Source organism: Rousettus aegyptiacus, unplaced genomic scaffold (genome assembly GCF_014176215.1).
Source record: "Rousettus aegyptiacus isolate mRouAeg1 unplaced genomic scaffold, mRouAeg1.p scaffold_m13_p_6, whole genome shotgun sequence".
Lineage (NCBI taxonomy): Eukaryota > Metazoa > Chordata > Mammalia > Chiroptera > Pteropodidae > Rousettus > Rousettus aegyptiacus.
In genome coordinates, this window is record NW_023416309.1 from 65,716,925 (window position 1) to 65,738,371 (window position 21,447).

Consider the following 21,447-nt stretch of genomic DNA (forward strand, 5'->3'; position numbering starts at 1 on the left):
TTTCATTATTTATGGATGTAGTAGTCTCTAACCTATGTCTAAGGGTACTAATTTTTAAAATAAGTTTCTTTTTTTTATCTTCTTGCTATTTTCTTCAGAGTCAGTTTTTTCTGTTTTTAGCCTTATGCTTCATTTTCATCTCTCACTCTAAGTTCTCTTGAGATTTAGGTCTCCAAGGGTACTTTCATTTTATCAGAATCTCTGATTGCATGAACATTTACACCTGCCCTGCTATATACCAGGCATCCATCTTCGATTCTCTTTCTGTTTTCCCGAAATTTATTAAAATCTCTCAGCCACTGAACATTTATTCTTATTTTATTTGTCTTTGTGGACTTAACACCATTGTCATTCCTTTGCTGCCTTCATGAGGTTTCAGGATATAGAAGAACTATGTAAATAATCTGCTACAACTGGTGAGATTTCAATTTTCAAAAAATTCTTCCTTAATTCTTAAAAATAATTATACTGGTGGACATATACATATATATACATATACATATATATATGTAATATACACACACATGTAATATTATCCAGCCAAGCTTAAGTGTTATTTAAATAGATCCATCACAAAAAAATTTTTATTATTCATTTTTTGTACAATTTTGTACACCTCCATTATACACATATGTAAGAGACTAAGTTAGCTATGAAAAGTAACAGATCTTTCTATAATGACAAAATTTTAAAGAAAAGAAAAATAATTAAAAAGGAAAAAAATACTAGCTTACCTTGGAGAACCATGTAGATTTGTGCCAGAACTGGCAGTAGAGGTAAGATTCTGCTCTATGCGCTGATAATTCCTTATCTGAGTAGGAACTGGAATTGGTGCTGTTTCACTCTGAGGTGACACAGTAGGCTGACACTGCCTGCAACCATAATTTGTTGAAAAAAGGAAAGAAATACAAGTAAGACTTTTTATTTCATTTGACCTACTGGTGATATTTAGAGACAATTCTAGGAGCCAAATGATTACTTCCATATGTGAATAAAAAATGATCATCTTAAAAAATATATAAAGCAAAAATAATTTCATTTGTCATTTAAAGAACTATCCTGGCATTCATATCATATTGAGGACTAAGAATTGGAACAAGAACTGGAAAAACATTACTCTACAATAAGAAAAGTAGGTTGGTAAAACTTAGTTTCATCTGCTCACATTCTGCTATTCATTACTATGTGAGAAGGAAAAAATATTTCTAGGAAAATATGCTGGGTAAAAGAACAGGCAGTTCAAGAGCAAAGATGACTGAACTATTTACAAAATTTATGAATGCAGTAAGCATTCCCAAGGAACTTTGACTTTTATGAAGACTGAAAATACACTGTGTAACTTTCAAAGCATAGAACTGATTTGAGGTTCACATTTTTAAGTGTTAGTACTTGGTTTCTTAATAGCCTCTTTCCTTACTTTTCATAAATTCAGAAATAATATGTCCTTAAATGACTTTCAATTCGATTGGCAACATATCTTGAAACACCAGAAACAATACAGGGCTTTAAAAAAATGATTTGTTTCATTCTTCTGCCTTTCTATAATTCTAAAAAAGAAACAATCTCCCACTTTTTCCCAATTACGACATTATAAAGAGATTATATAGTTATCGAAACAAAACAAAGTATAATTTTAGAACTTTTTAAATCATTAGAGTAGTTCATATTTAAATCAAAAGAAAATCTCATCTGTAGCAGTGATATTAGTTGCCTCCGCAATATGCATTCACCAACTGTTTCTTACTAACAACTCAAATTTTACAGAAGGTAGTGATTATGACATATCCCAGACTCCCTGGTAGCCATGAGTAATCATATGTTTTTCTTGGTCAACAGGTATAAGTGGAAATCTTCTATCCATTCTTCCTCCTTTCTGGAATGTGGATATGCTTGCTGGAGCATCAGCAGCTATCTTAGAACCATGAGGAAAAGGCCAAAAGAACTGTAGAAAATTTCCTTGAGCCAAAGGAAACAAAGGCAAAATATTTATCTTGACTAATAACTATTTATCTTGACTTTTCTCTGTGTGAGAAAATGAAACCTTTAGTGTTCAACCACACTACACTCAGAAAGAACCCTGTTGTTTACAGCCAAGTGGAATTCCTTATTGATATACGATTTAGTGTACTTCTATAAGCTCTATTTTTCATTTAGGTAATTTCATTAAGTATCTTTTAAATACTATGATTTGTTTATGTTTTCACTATTTATATATGAATGTGAACTTTATCTACAACCTCAAAATAAAACAAAACACTTCTACTTGAAACCAAACAGCTTTATAGGACTTTATTAACCAACTCTGGTGCCTACAACCCAGTGTATTGAAAGGCCTGACAGTTTAAGTTGCTCAATAATAGAACAACCAGCACAGGCATCAAGTACTGAAATATGCATAAACAACTGCCACCTTTTTACCGTCCCAATTTATTAAACAAAAAAAAGAGTTGATGAAGCAAACATATCTGGAAATTTTTTTAAACTTACACATTGTCAAGTTCTAATATTTTCCTGTACTTGTTAATCACCAAAGGGAAATTAAGAAGCTAGATTTAAAAAAACCCGAAGAAGTAAACTTAGCAACCTCGCATCAAGGCACCTCTCTCAGAGAATCTCAAGCAACCAGATGCCCTCTCTAATAATTCTGGCTCCTCCACCTCACAGTATATTAAGAGATGAACAGCCATGGCAGACGTTCTATACATGTCTCAGACAGTTGCTGGACAGGAACTTTAAACAGGCTTGCTCAGTCTAGAAAGTCTTCCTTGGACAAAGTCCTAGAGCTCCACTAGCTAAGACTACTGCAGTTATTTTTCTGTCTAGCTTTATATTAATAAAGCCAATGTTTAACCATTACTTGACTCTCTAAGCCTAGGGTGAGGAGAGGGAAAGGCTACATATGCCGAGTCTCCTGCATGTCCTCCTCACTTCCACTAGGGTCCTACCTACAGTTGAGGGTCCTACCTACAGTTGACTTGCATAGAATACTAGGAAGACTAAGCAGTGTGCTCACGCAGTAACACAATCAATCATATGTCATCCTATCTACTCTCAAATGCTGAGAGGAAGACACAAATGCGAAAGAACAAATAAAAGACTAGGTGACAACACAACAGCCTCTTCAAATTCACAACTTTATAACAGGAAATTCCGAACTCTTCCCTCTTTGTTTTAGAAAGATTCCACAAGGAAATCCTAAGAGGTTAACAAGTAATCAGGATGGCAGGAATACAACTACAATGTAACACCAAGGCCAGAGGGAGAGAAGAGAGAAGGATGTGTGCTTCCTTCCCATGAAACCCAATCTCTGCAGCCAAATGCTGAGCCACAGCTATGAGCTTATGTGATGGAAAGCAACAGAGAAGTAAGGACCTAATCTGGTATAGAGGCCCATAGTGGCAGATGCAAAGCCAGTGACAAGTCCAGCCAGAAAGAAGTTAGTGTCTACAGAGAGGCCATCACAAAAGTAGGAGTCCACTCAGAGACAACACAATGCACAGCATGTGCCGCACACACAGCTGGCCTCCATTAATGGCTGATAACAACTAGTCTTCAAAAGTCTGATATCCTAAAACAAAAATAAACAAAGCAAACAATAAAACAACAATAAAATAAATAAATAAAACAAAAAACTGCTTAATTAAAAAACTTTCTGATATCCTAACTCCTATATTTATGTCTACTATTTCTCTGGATGCACAAGGAATGGATATCACACTCCCTGTCATATGGGTAGTGAAGAAAATTATTACTCAGTGAAAATGAAGAAAAGTTAAAGAATTATACCATAGAAAGGGAAGCTAAGAAAAAAAGCAAAGATAACTAAGGAAGAAAAAATGACAGCAAATCAAAAGTAAAAATCTGGAAATACACAATTCCCATATTTAAGACATAACCTCAAAGAAAGGCAGCAAACAGGTCTGCACAAAATTTGCTTATCCCCATGGTTTTGAAACTGTACATCAAGGGACTCCAGGGTGCCACTGCTACTCAAAGGGGTGCCCCAGAGTACATTTTTAAAGTAAACATACGGACACTTTGAAAAAACTACCAACACCATTTTTAACTAAAATTACTATTAAGTTGTTTGGGTAGAACTATTTAGCAAATGTAACTGTTAAGTATTTCTATTAGCATAGAGGCATCACTAAAAATTACTGAGACACTAAGGAACTTGTAGCTTTATATATTTTACTGATAAACTACCAGTCTAAAATTCCTAGTCCTGATCTGAAGTTTTTCCATAGCATTTTTTTTTTCCAATAATAACAAAGTTTTAAAATGTATCAGCACTATTAAGAAGCAGTTCACCAAGTTTTCATGAGTACCTGGTAAACCTTCACAAGTAACCTAACAGGAATATATTATCCAGCTGACGTTCAATGAAAGGTCAATAAACTAGTCAATAATATCAAGAAGTACAACTTTCTAAACCCTTTTAGAAGATGAAATGAAAACCTCAAGGGAAAAGGTACTACTAATATATCTAAGAAAAATACAAGATCTATTCAAGTGTAGCTCACAGTAGTGTCTATCTTTTACACTACACTGTAAATTCATTCTCATGCTCCTAACCTAAGCAACACTTTCCTGAAATGATAGACTAAATTCATGCCCAGTAATGACAAAGTACTCTGGGCAGGCCTAAAACTAAAGATCCTAAGACTTTCAAAGGCTTTAGTTAACATCAAACCACATATACATATATTTCCCTCAATATATGTTTCTCAATGGAGGCTAAAAAGTAAAATTCTATATCCTGAATTGTATTTTCATAATATTATGAAACTAGAACTAGTTTTCCAGAAAAAAGTCTGGAAAAATTATTTTTTCCTCTAGGCAAAAATTACTCATTTCAATACAATAAAAACATTTCAAAGTAATTTTAATAAAGTGAGGTTCTAAGGAAAGAATTAAATATACCACTACCAAAATCAAGGAATTGTTATATGAGATGGTATCTCCTGGGATATGGAGATACAAATCTTAATGGCTCCATGAAGAATAAGTCTTTCACCTGCTTAAAACCATTTTAATTTTGCATACAGCATAATTTTTAATATTCTGTTTATATTTCTGTTTTCAGTTGCACTTAATATCTTGTGGTAGAGGATGTTATTTTTTTCAAAATATTCACTATGTCTCTGGAGCCATTTCTATACTCACTAGCGTACTTCCTGCCACAACCCCTGGGAAGCAAGCTGAAAGAGCAGCTCCCATTTGGGACGTGCTGTTTGTTCTCAAAGTAGAGGGAAACAGACTGGTGACAAAACAGAAGCTTTCAGAGCCATTATGTAGTTCTGCTGTCACTCTTTTTCCCTCTCCTTTGAGATCAGTGTGTCCCAAATTCTTATATAGACTCTAAGAGACTAAAGTACCAGAACAATGAAAAAAAAAAAAAAAAGCAAAAAGCAAAAAAACCAAAAACCCAAAACAAACAGAAAAATCTATAAATCTCTGTTAATGAGCACACAATAAAGATGCAATTGTGACATCAATAACACAAAGGGGGAGGAGTACACTCCTATACTCTCTATAGGAGTAGAGTTATTGTATGCAATTGAAATAGATTGTTATAACTTTAAGATGTTTCATGTAATCGCCATGGTAACCACACACAAAAAAAACATATGTATAGAATATACACAATAGAAAATGAGAAGAGAGTTAAAGCACATCACTACAAAAGAACCAAAACAAGGGAAGGTAGTTAAGAGAGGAAGTGAGAGGAAACAAATGCCACAAAACATAAGGAAAAGTAAAAAAATGGCAATAATAAATCTTTCCTTATTAGGCTGAAAGTGAAAGGATGGAAAGAGATATTCCATGCAAACAGTAACCCAAAGAGAGCAAGGGTAGCTATATAAATATTAAACAAAATAGACTTGAGTTGAACACTGTTACGAGACAAAAAAAATATATTATATAATGATAAAATGGTCAATTAACCAGGAAAAATACGAAGCAAATATTGACAGAATTCAAAGGAGAAACAGACAATTCTACAATAATAGTTGGACACTTCAATTCCCCACTTTCAACAAAAGATAAACAACCAGATGAAAGATCAATAAATAAAAAGCAGCCTTGAACAACATCACCAGCAAGTGAACCTAACAAACATATATAGAACACTCCTCCTGCCAACAGAAAAATATACATTCTCAAGTGCACATGCAACATTCTCCAGGACAGACTACATGTTAGGCCATAAAAAAAATCTAAACTAATTTTTAAAAATTAAAATCATACAAAATATCTTCTCTGATTATAATGGATAGAAACAAGACATCAACAAAAGTAGAAGGAAAACTGAAAAATCCACAAATATGCAGAAATTACAAACACACTCTTAATCAATGAGTCAAAGAACAAATCACAAAAGAAACCAGGAAATGTGTTAAGAAAAATGAAAATAAAAATACAACATAGCAAAACTTATGGGATACAGTGAAAGTGTTACCGAGATGGAATTTTATAGCTATAAACACTCAAATTAAAAAAGATCTCAAATAAACAATCTAATTTTACACTCCTCAAGGAACTAGAAAAAGAAACTAAATCCAAAACTAGAAGAAGTAAGGAAATTATAAAGATTAGAGCAGAGATAAAACTGAGGCAACAGAAAAATAGGAAAAAAATCAAAGAAACTAAGAGTTGGCATTTTTAAAAGCTTGATGAAATTGACAAACAGGTAGCTACATTAACTAAGAAAAAAAAGAAGACTCAAAATCAGAAGTGAAAGAAGAGAGTAAGGAACACTACAACTAATGCCAGAGACATAAAATGGATTATAAGAGAATACTACAAAAAATTGCTTGCCAACGAATTGGATAACCTAGAAAAAATGGATAACTCCCTACAAACACACAACCTCTCAAGACTAAATCACAAAAAAAGAGAAAATGCAAACACTCAAAACTAGTAAGACTGAATCAGTAATCAAAAACCTCCCAATAACAAAAAAAGCTCATGGCCAGAAGGCTTCATTGGTGAATTCTACCAAACATTTAAAGATTTAAAACCAACACCCCTCAAACTCTTCCAAAACTTAAAGAGGGAACATTCCCAAGCTTATTCCATCAGTTCAGAATTACCCAATACCAAAGTCAGATACAGACGCTATAAGAAAACTATATAACAGTATCTCTGATGAAATTTGATGTAAAAATCCTCAACAAAATACTAGCAAACCAAATTCAACAGCACATTAAAGGGATGATACACCACGACCAAAAAGAATTTATAATACACCACATTAAAAGAAGGACAAAAACTACATGATTGCCTTAAGTGATATAGAAAAAGCATTTGACAAAATCCAACAAACACCCTTTCATGATAAAAACACTCAACAAACTAGGACTAGAAAGAAATTACTATATCATAATAAAAGCCATATATGAAAAGCCCACAGCTAAAATCAAACTCAATGGTAAAAGCTTGAAAGCCTTTCCTCTATGACTGGCAACAAGACAAGGATGCCCATTCTCACCACTTCTCAACATAGAATTTCCAGCCAAAGCAATTAGGCAAGAAAAAGAAATAAAAGACATTCAAATCAAAAAGGAAAAAGTAATTTATCTCTGCTTACAGATAACATCATCTTAAATGCAGAAAACCCTAAAGATTACACACACACCCCACCTAAAACTAATAAATTCAGCAAAGTTGCAGAATACTAAATCAACACTCAGAAATTAGTTGTATTTCTATACACTAGCAATGAACAATCCAAAAGGAAAATTAAGAAAAGAATCTCATTTATAACAGTATCAAAAAGCTAAAAATAAATCTAACCAAGAAGGTGAAAGACTTGTGTGCTGGAAACTACGAAATATGGCTGAAATAAATTAAAGACATCCCACATTCGTAGACTGGAAGACTTAATATTAAGATGTCAATACTCCCCAAAGTGACCTAAATACAGATCAATGTAATACCTATCAAAATACCAACGGCATTTTTTGTAGAAATAGAAAAATCTATACTAAAATTCGTATGGAATCTGTGGGGGCCCTAAATAGTCAAAATAATCTTGGAAAAGAAGAACCAAATTGGAGGTCTCAAACTTCCTGATCTCAAAATATATAACAAAGCTACAAGAATCAAAAGAGTATGGTACTGGCATAGAGATAGCCATATAGACCAACAAGTAGAAACAAACCCTTACATATGCAGACAAATGATCTTTGACAAGGTGTCAACATCATTTAATGGGGAAAGGACTGTCTCTTCAGCAAATGGTCCTGGGAAAACTAGGTATCCACATGCAAAGAATAAAACTGGAACTTTACTTTACACCATATAAAAAAATTAACTCAAAAGAGAGTAAAAATCTAAACATAAGACTCAAAACTATATAACTCCTAGAAGAAAACACAGGAGGAAAGGTTCATGCTTAGTATTTGGATTAGGCAATGATTCTTGGAAGTGGATACTGAACACACAGATAATAAAACAAAAAAAAGACAAATGGGACTACATCAAATTTTAAACCTTCTAAGCTCAAAGGGGGACACATCAACAGAGTGAAAAGACAACCTATGGAATGGGAGAAAATATTTGTAAATCACACATCTGATAAAGTTAATACCCAAAATATATAAAGAACTCCTATAACCCCAAAACAAAAAATAACCTGATTAAAAATAGACCAAGAACTTGAATAATTTATCTAAAGATGATATACCATGACCAACAGTATATGAAAAGATGCTCAAAACCACTAATCATTTAAAAAATGCAAATTACAACCACAATGAGATATCAACTCACACCCATTAAAATGATGGCTATTAGAAACAAACAAACAAACGTGGTTTTAATTAAAAGAAAAAACTAACAAATGTTAGTGAGGACGTTGAGAAATTCAGAACCCTTTTACACTGTTGCTAGGAATGCGAAATGGTGCAACCATTCTGGAAAAAAACAGTATGGCAGTTCCTCAAAAATTAAAAATAAAATTATTATACAATCCAGCAACCCCACTTTTGGGTATATATCCAACAGAATTAAAAGCACGGTCTCAAATAGATATTTGCATTCATATTCACAGCAGCATTATTCATAACATCCAAGATGCAGAAGCACTGCATGTGTACATCAACAGACAAAAGGATAAATAAAATGTGGTGTATTATTCAGTTTTAAAAAGGAAATTCTGACACGTTACAAAATGAATGAATGTTAAGGACACTGTGCTGAGTGAACTAAGCTAATCACAAAAAGACATATATTATATGATTCAAATGAGGCATCTAAAGTAGTCGAATTCATAGAAACAGAAAACAGAATGGTGGTTGCCAGTACCTGGGGAAGTGGAGAATGGGAGTGTTGTTACAATATTGATATGAGTACTTAGTTTCAGTTTTACAAGATAAAAAAGTTCTGGAGATCTGTTGCACAACACTGTGATTATGCTTTACTGGACTATAAACTTAAAAATACTTAACACACCAGATCTTACGTGGGTTTTTTTTACCACAATTTAAAAAATCTTTAATGATACATTGTGAAATAAAATAAATTTTGGAATTAAGAACATAAAGTTTCATAACTTTACTAAAAAAAACTATGAAAATTCTTTTAGTTAATTATATGTAGACACTAAGGCCATGCCACCCTGAACACGTGCAATCCCACCTGATCTTGGAAGGTAAGCAGGGTCAGGCCTGATTAGTACTTGGATGAGAGACCACCTAGGAAGACTGGTTGTTGTAGGCATAAAAAAAAAAAAAAAATTAAATTAAATTAAAATAATAATTATATGTAAACATACCCTCCACACATCAAGAACTCATTTGAAGCTCGTCTGCCAGCAGTTCCTGTTGGTATATCATCTAAAAGAGAATGGGAAAAATTCAGTCAGGTCTGCCATACCACCTACTTAAAAAATGTAAATCGGTCCTACATGATTCTTAGGAAACAATTTGAGCACAACTATTTGCTTACGTGCAATTTTGTGCATGAATAACAATGGGTGAACACAGAACAATGCACCCAACTGAATTCACAGGCTGCGACCCTTTCAATGCCCACTTCTATAAGCAAACATTAGGTCTTTTCAAGGTAAAGTATCATATTTAGTGCAGTGTTTATCTATTTCTTCACCATTTAATGTGCACAAACTGTGCTTTTTATCATGTTCCTTTTAACATGTCACTGACAAAGGTTTTGAGTGTTATACCCCTAATCCCAATTTATGCATAACCTCTGTGGGTTTTTACTAAACAATTTTGCAAGCTGTAATGATTTTTAGGAACATTATGCCACATTCTAGCACAAATGACTGTAAACAAAGTCTACTTCACTCTAACACTGGAGCACCCCCATCCTGAAGCATAACACTTTCTTGGATCTTGCACGGCTTATTGTCATGGAAGGCGGGGCCTCTCAGACATGGTAGCACATGCCACAGGCCATCTTCATCTATTCCTCTGTCATTTGTATATGGGAACATAGCACATCTCAGAAGGCAGGGGCCCCTCAATCCTTGTCACTGTTAAATCTACTACATCATATTGCCCTGTGTGATTTTTAATGGTTGTAAGGGTGTAATTAACACATATTGATGTGAAATCACAGTATTGACCAAATAATATAAATTAAAAAAAAAAAAATAAACGATACTGCCAACCTGTGCTCAAAAAGGAAAAAGGAAAAAAACGATCACAAATATAGCTTTGAGTGGTCCTAAATGGAAGCTGAGAAAAAGATTTATTTTGGCAAATCTCAGATCTCTGCTCTTAAGCTTATATTCTAGTAATAAAAGAAGGCAATAATGTCAGGTAGTGATAGCAGATATAAAGAAAAATAAATAAGGATAAGCGGATAAAGAGAAGTAGGGCATGGAAACAGTCTATTTTAAAGACAACAGTTGCCTATAGCAGGGGTCCCCAACCCTGGAGCTGTGGACCAGTACTGGAACCGGTTGCACAGCAGGTGATGAGCAGCAGGCCAGCAAGTGAAGCTTCATCTCTATTTGCAGCTGCTCCCCAGCTCTAGCATTACCGCCTCAGCTCCACCTCAGATCATCAGGCATTAGATTCTCATAGGAGCACCAGTCACTGGTGCCAAAAAGGTTGGGGACCACTGGCCTATAGGGTAATGGAGAAAACGGGTTAGAACAGGGTGGGAGGCAGGGATAGAAGCTAGATTTCACTAAGCATACTTCATTTTGTAGCTATGAGTTTGAAACCATATGTAATCATGAAACAAAGTTAAACAAAAGAATAATCCCTAGAAATCAAAAGTAAAATGAAGCAAAGAAATCTAACCATATATCAAGCTGGTAGCATAATCACCAAAAGTGAATTATTTCAAGAGACTCTGAAACTTGATAATTTAGACATTCCTATGGACAAAAAGACCCACAAAAAGGTTTTAAATGTTTTTTTTTTTCAGCAACCATGTTGTTAATTTGATACCATATGGTTATTTTGAAACAAGAGAGAGAAAGGGAGAGAGAGAAAAGAGCCTAAACTCAAAAGGGCAAGAAGCACAGAAGTCAACAGCCTTAAAAATTCAGGAGCTAGAAAGTTGATGCAAGTCATATTTGACCTAGTAGATCCAAGAAGATAGAATCCTTAGCAAGCAGGAGAGCCCAGAAATAAATCAATTTATATCAGATTCCCAAAAGGCTGAGTACTTGGCAGTACCAGATAACTTTCAAAGTGGCACTGAGGGCAGGACTGAAAGGATTATTTTAAAGTCAATTTGGAAGCAGAATTTTATATCCTTTCCCCAGCTCTACGCAGAGAAGCAACACCCATTCCCCACACTACAGGAAAAGGCTGGATGTTTATACCTGGACAATATAAAACAAAGTCTCTAAACTACAGAACACCAGGCAGAGATGAAGACAGCAGTATATAATGAGAAATCACTGGGGGAAAGGAGATTAGCAAAAAAATTTTACACACTGACTTTCGAGACCTCCAGCCTTCTTCCCCAGTTTTGCTCCCCCTGTGATAGCACATACATACTCTTTAGGCAGAAGACTGGCTGAGTCTTCTCTATAGGGAATCTGAGAACCCACCTGCACCGCCCCCCCCCCCCCGCCACCCACCAAAAGGAAGCAGTTCAGGATAGTGACTCAACTCATTGTTGAGTCTCGCTGTCCATAATTGCAAGCACACAACAATCATCAAATATCCAAGGAAAGAATCTAATATGAAAACCAAACTCTAAAACAAACTAGGAGTCTACGGCCATGCCACCCTGAAAAAGCCCAATCCCATCTGATCTTGGAAGCTAAGCAGGGTTGAGCCTGGTTAGTACTTGGATAGTAGACCACCAAGGAAGACCAGGTGCTGTAGGTATAAAACATAAAAAATAAGCCATTGTAAGATGACAAGATCCTTGCAATCTGTTAAGCCAATCAAGGGTTGCCTCGCCTTAAAAAAAAAAAAAAAAGGTAAAATAAATAGGTAAAAATAAAAACAAACTAGGGGGAAAAACTAAGTTATTTTTCAAGGAAAAGTTAACATATATTAATATATCTACATGTGTATATATAAAAATTAATATCTTCAGAGATAAAATATTGCACCCTGAAGAACAATACTATTCGGATGTGGAAAAGGAGTGTCTGAAAATTCAAAAGATCAGAACATAAGTTTAAAAAACTCAATAGAATAGTCAGAAGAAGAAAATATTAAGGAAATTTTCCAAAAAGTAGAGCAAGAAGACAAAACAAGATAAAATCAGAGGCAGGTACCCAGGTATTTGTTATATTATTACTTTTAAATTGTACAAATGTTTTAAATATCTTATATGGGGACTTCTGAAGAGCAATTTTCACTCAAAAGGCTAATTAACTCTTTGTTCTGCTTCTGTAGATATGCTTACTGCATATGCTGTTCTCGAAATTAACTAAAGACTCATCTTCCCTTTTGATTGTTCTGTCTGAGCAACAAATGTAACTTCCTATACCCCCTAACAACTCCCATACTTTGTAACTCTTTGTTAACTGCCTGCAACCCATAGCAACTTCCATACTTTGTAACCATCTGAGGACAAATTACCAATCAGCACATGCTAAATGAGTTCTATATAAGGAATGTTGAAATTGAGCTCCCAGCCCAGATCTTCCCAGCCCAGCCTAGCAACTGTGGGACTGCCGTTCTCCAGCTCTCTTGAGTGCTGCTTGGTTTCTTACAGGTCTGCAACACTTCCATTTCTTAGTTTCCCATGTAATGACCTTGAAAATCACCATTCCATCCTAACAAGTCAAAAGCTGAACAGACTGAAAAATCAACAACTCTTCTTGGATACAAAAGATAGGGGAAGATACAGAGCAAACCAATGCTCCCAAGATTGTAGAAACAAATACAGGGAGCTCTGGCTTACCTGAAAAAAGAAAAACTCACCAGCAGAAACCTCCCTAGAAATCAGAATCAGGACAGAAAATCCTGAACCATATTGACAATCCGCTGGAGGCTCATTAGCAGACAACTCTAAGAGTTAAAAACTCCTGGAGGTTCCAGAGAAGGACTCACAATATCAGATTTCCCTTCAGGAGCTCAATCAGGTTCCCACAGTAAATATCCAAGAAAAAATCCCTTCCTGCTTCCAGCATGGAGAAAGGAAAGGAAACATTTTTAATTATGTCGGAGCATTCTGATCTTAACAAGGTGTGCCCTCAGGGGAAACTAATTAATCAGAGGTTAATCTGCTCAGGTTAAGCTCAGAGCCTAACTGACCTGGGGAAAGGGAAGTACCCAACTCTAGCCTCCTCTAGCCATCCTATCCCACCTAAGGCAAGAAGAAGAAATGAGAAAACACTTGAGAAGTTGAAAGACCAGACTCACTGAAAGACTAGAGACCTAGAGAACACTGCCTCTGCCCCTACACCTTACTACCACATTACTAAAGGCCTACTTACAGATCTTACTTTCACCTCATACATCATGTATAGCTACCAAGAAAAAAATTACAAGGGATACCAAAAAGCAAAAACACAATTTGAAGAGACACAGAAAGTATCAGAACCAGACATGGCAGGGGTGTTTAAGTTATCAGACCAGGAATTTAAAATAACTACGATTAATATGCTAAGGGCCCTAATTAAAAATGTAGACAGCATGAAAGAACCAAAAAACCTAGATATTAAAAAAAGAAAACAGTAACAGAAATGGCAGACTTACTAGCAGACTAGACAGTTGACAAAAAAAAATCTTTGAGCTAAAGAATATGTCAAAAGAATCCTTGAAAACCAAAAAACAAAGAGAACAAAGACTTAAAATACCAGAACAGACTATCCCAGGTCTGTGAAACTACAAAAGGTCTAACATGAGTAATCAGCTTACCAGGAGAATAAAGAGAGAGAGAACAGAAGAAAATATTTGAAACGATAATGACTGAGAATTTTCCCCAAATTAATGTCAGACACTAAGCCACAGATCCAAGAAGCTCAGAGAACAACATGCAAGATAAATGCCCCCAAACAAGTACAGCTGCACACCACTGACTGATGGGGATTAATTCTGAGAAATATTTAAGAGATGTGGTCATGTGAACATCATAGATGCACCTACACAAACCTAGATGGTGTAGCCCACTATACATCTAGGTTACATGGTATATCCTATTGCTGTATAAGAGAGGAAAAATAATTTTCCCTCTAGCCCTTCTTGGTTCTTGGCTGAGACATCCTTATAATAAAAGACAGATTAACAGAAGAACAAAATTTAATAACATGTATACCTCCTGTATGCATGCAAGAGAAAGGAACAGACAGGATAAGTTTCCTGGGAAAACTGAGTAACTTGCCAAAATAGCTGAAGGTATCACCTTAAAAACCATCTTTAGCTGAAGACTAAGGTTGTTATGCAGATTCAAGTCTTTGTGTTGTGCATTGATAGAATTTCTAGAAATAAGGTTATCCCCCTATATCTGACACCCTTACAAATGGAGACCTCACTCACAAATATAAGCATCTTTTACAAAAGGTAACTTCCACTTGGTTTTCAGAGCTTCTCCCATGTCTGCTGTTTCTTAAAATTAACCAGCCTAAGATAACCCTTATGTCAAAGAGACATATTTTAGGGTGACATTCTGTTCCCCTACAGCTTCTATGATACAAACCTTTACAGAATGTTACTGTACTGAATACTGTAGGCAATTGTAACACAATAGTTAAGTATTTGTTTAATGCATTGTGCTAAGGTTTACAATGGCTAAGACATTGCTAGGCAACAGGAATTTTTTCCAGATCCATTATAATCACATGGGCCTGCCTGTATATGATGTCTGTCACTGACCGAAACATCTTAATGCGGCACATGACTGTACGCCTAAGCATATCATTTTCAAATACAGAAAATCAAAAATAAAGAAAAAATCCTGAAAGATGCCAAAGGAAACAAACACTATATACCTTTAGAAGAAAAAAGATAAAAATTACATCTACTTCTCAGAAACTGTGCAAGCAAGAAGAGAGTGGAGAGAAATATTTAAAGTGTTGAAAGAAATAAATCGCCAACTTAAAATTCTGTACCCTGCAAAATTATCATCAAAACTGGGGGAAAAAAATAAAGATTTTCTAAGACAAAAATCGAGGGAATTTGTTGCCAATATACTACCTTGCAAGAAATGTTAAAAGTAGTTCTTTAGACTGAAGGAAAATACAGGTCAGGAAATTGGATCTACAAAAAGAGAGGAAGAGCACCAAAGAAGGAATAAGTGAAAATAAAATTAAAACTTTTATTTTTCTTATTTTTAAATGGTCTAACAGATAACAATTTGTTCAAAATAATAATGGCAGGGATAGCTCCATAGTGTAATAGTTAGCACATCTGGTTTACATGCAGAAGGTCCGGGGTACTCGCCCCAGGTGGAGCCATGAACCATACCCTGGGTGCACCAGGCCCTCCGAGTGTACTGGGTATGCCAGGCCCCAGGTGCACACCCTGAGTGTGTGGGAGGAGATGCCCCATCTTTAGAGATCCAGTTCTTAAGGGGAAATGGCAACATCCATAGGTCAGAGGTGGGAGTCGGGGAGTGGGAAGGGGAAAAAAATAATAATAATGGCAACAATGTATTTGGTTATGTATGTTTATGTATATATCTTATGTGTACATATATACGCTTATGAATGCTTATATGCAAGCAAAATGAATGATAGCAATAATACAACGGACAGGAGGAATGAGGACTGTATTATTATAAGGTACTCGCAATACCTGTGAAGTGGTATAGTGTTATTTAATAGTAGGCCTGGATTGTTTATAAATACAATACTGAAAACTCTAAGACAACCACTAAAAAAGTATAATTGATTTGCTAAAAAAGGAACAAAAATGGAATCATAATAATTAGAACAACAGGAGGCAGAAAAAGAGAAGACAAAAACAGAAACAAAGAACAAGGATAATGAATAGAAAAAAGTAACAAATATGGTAAATATTAATCTAATTATATCTATAATCACTTTTAACATCAATAGTCTAAATGCACAAGACAGATTTCGGAGTGGATCAAAAAACACGATCCAACAATATGCTGTCTACAAGAAATTCATGTTAAGATATAAAGACATATATAGATTAGAAAAATAGACCATGCTAACACTAATCAAAAAAAGCAGTAGCTACATTAATTTCAGACAGAGCAGACTTCAAAGTAAGAAAAGTTATCAGAGTTAAAGGGCTTTACATAATGATAAAATCATATTTATGTACACATAAATTCTCCCGGAAAACAATTCTTCACATGTATGGTACTAACAATGGAGAGTTAAACCATGTAAGGCAAAAACTGATAAAACTGCAAGGAGAAATAAATGAATCTACTATTAGAGTTGGAGACTTCAAAGACTCTCCCTTAGAAACAGATCCAGCAGACAGAAAATCAGCAAGGATACAGCTGAATCCAACAGCATTATCAATCACCTAGAGAGAACTGACATCTATAAATTACCTCATCCAAAAACAACAGAATAAAGATTTTGTTCAAACTCACATGGAACATTCACCAACACAGACTACAATCTGGACCATAAAACATACCTTAACAAATTTAGAAGAATAAAAATACAATGTCTGCTCTCAGACTACAATGGAATGAAACTAGAAATCAGTAACAAAAAGATAAATGGAAAATTTCAAAGTATGTAGAAACTAAACAAAACACTTTCAAAGAACACATGGGTCAAAGAACAAGAGAAATTTAAAAGTATTTTTAACTAACTGAAAATACAACAAACATCAAATTTGTAGGAAGCAGCAAAAGCAGTACCTAAAAGAAGAAATTTATAACACTGAATGCACATATTAGAGAATAAAAACGATCTAAATTCAATAATCTAAGTTTCTGCCTCTGGAAACTAGGAGGAAAAAAGAGCAAATTAAGTCCAAAGTAAGTAGAATAAAAGAAATGATAAGAATTAGAGAAGAAATTAATGAAACTGAAAACAGGAAGTCAATAAAATCAACAAAACCAAAAGTTAGTTCTTTGAAATGATGAAGAAAATTGGCAAACTACTAGTTAGGCTCAGAAAAGAAAAGAAGGGACACAAATTGCTAATAATTGAAAAAGGGAACATCAGTACACATCCCACTGATATTGAAAAGATAATAAATGACTATTATGAACAACTCTTATGACCACAAATTTGAAAGACAAAATCTGCCAAAACTCACGCATGAAGAAATCGACAGTATAAATAGTCCTATATCTATCAAAGAAAATAAATAATTAATAACCTTCCAAAACAGAAAGGACCAGACCCAGATGGTGAATTCTACCAAACATTTAAGAAATAAATTGTACCAAATCTCTAACTACAATCTCTTTTAGAGGATAGAAGCAGAGGGAATACTTTCTAACTCATTTGATGAGGCTGCCATTATCCTAATACCAAAACCAAAGAGATCACAAGAGAACTACAGACCAATATCTCTCATGATCATAGATGCAAAAATCTTCAAAATATTAGCAAAGTGAACTCAACAATGTACAAAAGTTATACACCATGACCAAATGGGATTTATCCCGGATATGCAAGGCTGCTTTAACAACTGAAAATCAATTAATGGAATCCATCATGTAAATAGAGTAAAAAGGAAAACGTCACATGATCCTTTCAAGAGATGCAGAAAAAGCATCTGACAAACGCCAACACCCACATTCATGATAAAACTTGGTAAATTAGGTTTATAAGGGAAACTGTCTGACCTTGACAAAGAATATCTACAAAAATCTACAGCTAAAATCAGACTTAATGGTGAGAAACTCGAAGCTTTTCCCACTAAGATCAAGTAAAAAGGCAAGGAATGTCTTCTCTCACCACTCCTTTTCAACGTTGCACTAGAAGTCCTTGCTAATACAATAAGTCAAGAAAAGGAAATGAAAGGTATACAGATTGGGAAGACAGATATAAAACTATTGTTCACAAATGACATGACTATGTAAAACAACAACAACAACAACAACAACCTGAAACAACAACAAGAAAACTCCTGAAACTAATAAGTGATTATAGCAAGGTTGCAGGACACAAGGTTAATATAAAAAGCCAATTGTTTTCCTATATATCAACAATGACTAAGTAGAATTTGAAATAAAAAACACAATACCATTTACATTAGCACCTCCCAGAATGAAATATTTAGGTATATATCTAACAAAATATATATGAGGTCTATTTGAGACAAACTACAAAACCAACAAATGAAATTAAGAACTAAATAGGGAGGAAGATATTACTTATTTATAGATAGGAAGACTCAATATTGTCATACTGTCATTTCTTCCTAATTTGATCTATAAATTCAATGCAATCTCAGTCAAAATCCCAGCAAGTTATTTTGTGGATACTGACAAAATGATTCTTAAGTTTATGTGGAGAAGCAGAAGACTCATAATATTGTGTGGCTAACACAATATTGAAAGAAAATAAAGTCAAAGACTGACACTAACTACCTTCGAGACTTACTATAGAGTTACAGTAATCAAGACGATCTGGTATTGCAAAAGAAGAGACAATAGATCAATGGAACAGCACAGAGAGCCCAGAAATAGATCCCCATATACATAATTGACTGATCTTTGACAAAGGAACAAAGACAATATAATGGAGCAAAGATAGTCTTTTCAACAAACGGTGCTGAAAAAACTGAATATCCACATGCAACATAAATAAATCTAGACACAGACCTTACACACTTCAAACAAATTCAAAATGGATCACAGACCAAAATGCGAAACAAAAACTATGTAACTCCTAGGAGATAACATAGGAGAAAACCTAAATGACCTTGGGTATCACGATGCCAACACAAATGACATGAGTCATTAAAGAAATAAATTGATTAAAAAGCTGGACATCATTAAAACTAAAAACAACTGTTTTGTGAAAGATAATATCAAGAAAAGTGGAAGACAAGCCATAGGCTGGAAAAAAATATTTCCAAAAAATATAGCTAAAAAGACTTATTCAAAATATACAAAGAACTCTTAAAACTTAACAGTTAAGATAACAAACAACCTAACTAATAAATGGGCCAAAGATCTCAACCAACACCTTGCTTATATGGATGGTGAATAAGCATATGAAAAGATGCTGAACATCATATGTCATTAGCAAAATGCAAATTAAAATAACAAGATACCATTACACATCTATCGGAATAGCCAAAATCTGGAACACTGACAACACTAAATGGTGGGAAAGATGTGAAACAACAGAAACTCCCATTCAATAACAGTAGGCATACAAAATGGTACAGCCACTTTGATGGTTTCTTATAAAACTACACGTAATCATACCATACCATTCAGTAATCATGCTCCTTGGTATATACCCAAGAGCTGAACACTAATATCTACACAAAAACTTGCACAAGGATGTTTATAATAGCTTTATTCATAACTGCCAAAACTTGGAAGCAATCAAGACATTCTTCAATAGGTGAATGGATAAATTGTGGTACATCCAGACAACAGAATATTACTCAGCACTAAAAAGAAGTGAGCTATCAGCCCATGAAAAGACATGGAGGAATCTCAAATGTATATTGCTAAGTGAAAGAAGCTCATCTGAAAGGGCTACAAACTGACTAATCCCAACTATATGACATTCTGAAAAAGGCAAAACTATAGAGACAATAAAAAGATAAGTGGTTAGGTGGGGAGAGATGAGTAGGTAGAGAATAGGATTTTTGGGGCAGTGAAAATGCTCTGTATACTATAATGATGGATATTTGTCATTATACATTTGCCCAACCCCACAGAAAGTACTTTGCCTAAACTCTAAACTATGAAGTTTAGGGGATGATAATGTGTCAGTGTAGATTCATCCTTGGTAATAAATGTACCCCTGTGGTGAGGAATATTGATAATGAAGACTATGCATATATAGGGACAGAAGATATATGGGAAATTTCTGTACTTTACTCTCAATTTTGTCATAAACCTAAAACTGCTCTAAAAAAAATCAAATCTTTCAAAAAAATATCTTACATGTATGATGTATTTCATAATAACCAATTTTTAATAATTAAAAAGAGGTGGTCAACTATAACAAATGCTGTGGATACATCGAAAATAGGAGGACTAAGAACTGACCCCTTGGTAGCACAAAGACCTCAACAAGAGCAGTTTTGAAAAAAACATTTTTTAAGGCAGTATTTACCCAAGCACTAAAAAAGGTAACTAGAATAAAAGATATGAATATCCTTTATGTAGAAAAGTATAAATATGTATCAAAACACATTAAGGAAACCTAAATAAGTGGAGAAACACACCAAACATTCTTTTGTAGACAATATAATATTGTCAAGATTCTAACTGTCCCTGAAAAGGTCTTTGAGAATCAATACAATTCCCATCAAAATCCCCAAGTAATATCTGTCAAGCTGAAATTAAACTATATAGGGGGAAAAGAGGCCAAGAATAGGGTGATTCCCAAGAATACTAGGATGCTCTCTGCCATTACCCTCCATCCCCATTTCACACAGACATACAAGTATTTAAAAATGATAACAGACAAATAGACCAATGAATAGAATAAAAAACCTTAAAACAAACCCAATCATATATATAAACCTGATATGACAAATTTGGAACTATACATCAATAGAGAAGGACAGAATATTCAATAAATAATGCTGGCATAACTGACAGATCTCTATTCCAACCACACAAATGAATTCCAGGGTAAAGTTAAATATGAAAAAAATAATTTAAAAAATCTTTACAAGATACCATTATAACATTTGGTAGCATAGCAGAGACTATTAGTTGCCTACAACTTGTTTGCCTCAGTATTATATAGAGTTGAATCTGTACATATTTAGACTATCCATTTGAAAGAAATTCTAGCACAAGGATATCTGTTAGAATACATTTTGAATAGTGAAAAGAAAGAAATAATCCAAGTAACCATCAGCAGGGAAATGGATAAACTGTGGTTTGGTTGTACCAGAAAATCCAGATATGAAA

General features: G+C 34.4%; 1 protein-coding gene and 1 pseudogene across 3 annotated transcripts in view; one reads left to right on the forward strand and one right to left on the reverse strand.

Moving 5' to 3' along the window:
- Positions 1-21,447, reverse strand: part of ULK2 (unc-51 like autophagy activating kinase 2) — a 94,605-nt gene that overhangs the window by 29,593 nt on the left and 43,565 nt on the right. For all 3 annotated transcript variants that reach the window (XM_016145139.2, XM_016145140.2, XM_016145141.2), the window contains 2 exons: positions 9,782-9,842; positions 735-872 (listed from right to left, as the gene is read on the reverse strand). In XM_016145139.2, the coding sequence (XP_016000625.1) occupies positions 735-872; positions 9,782-9,842 (199 nt within the window). The remainder of the gene's footprint in view (positions 1-734; positions 873-9,781; positions 9,843-21,447) is intronic.
- LOC118604331 lies at positions 12,205-12,323 on the forward strand (annotated as a pseudogene).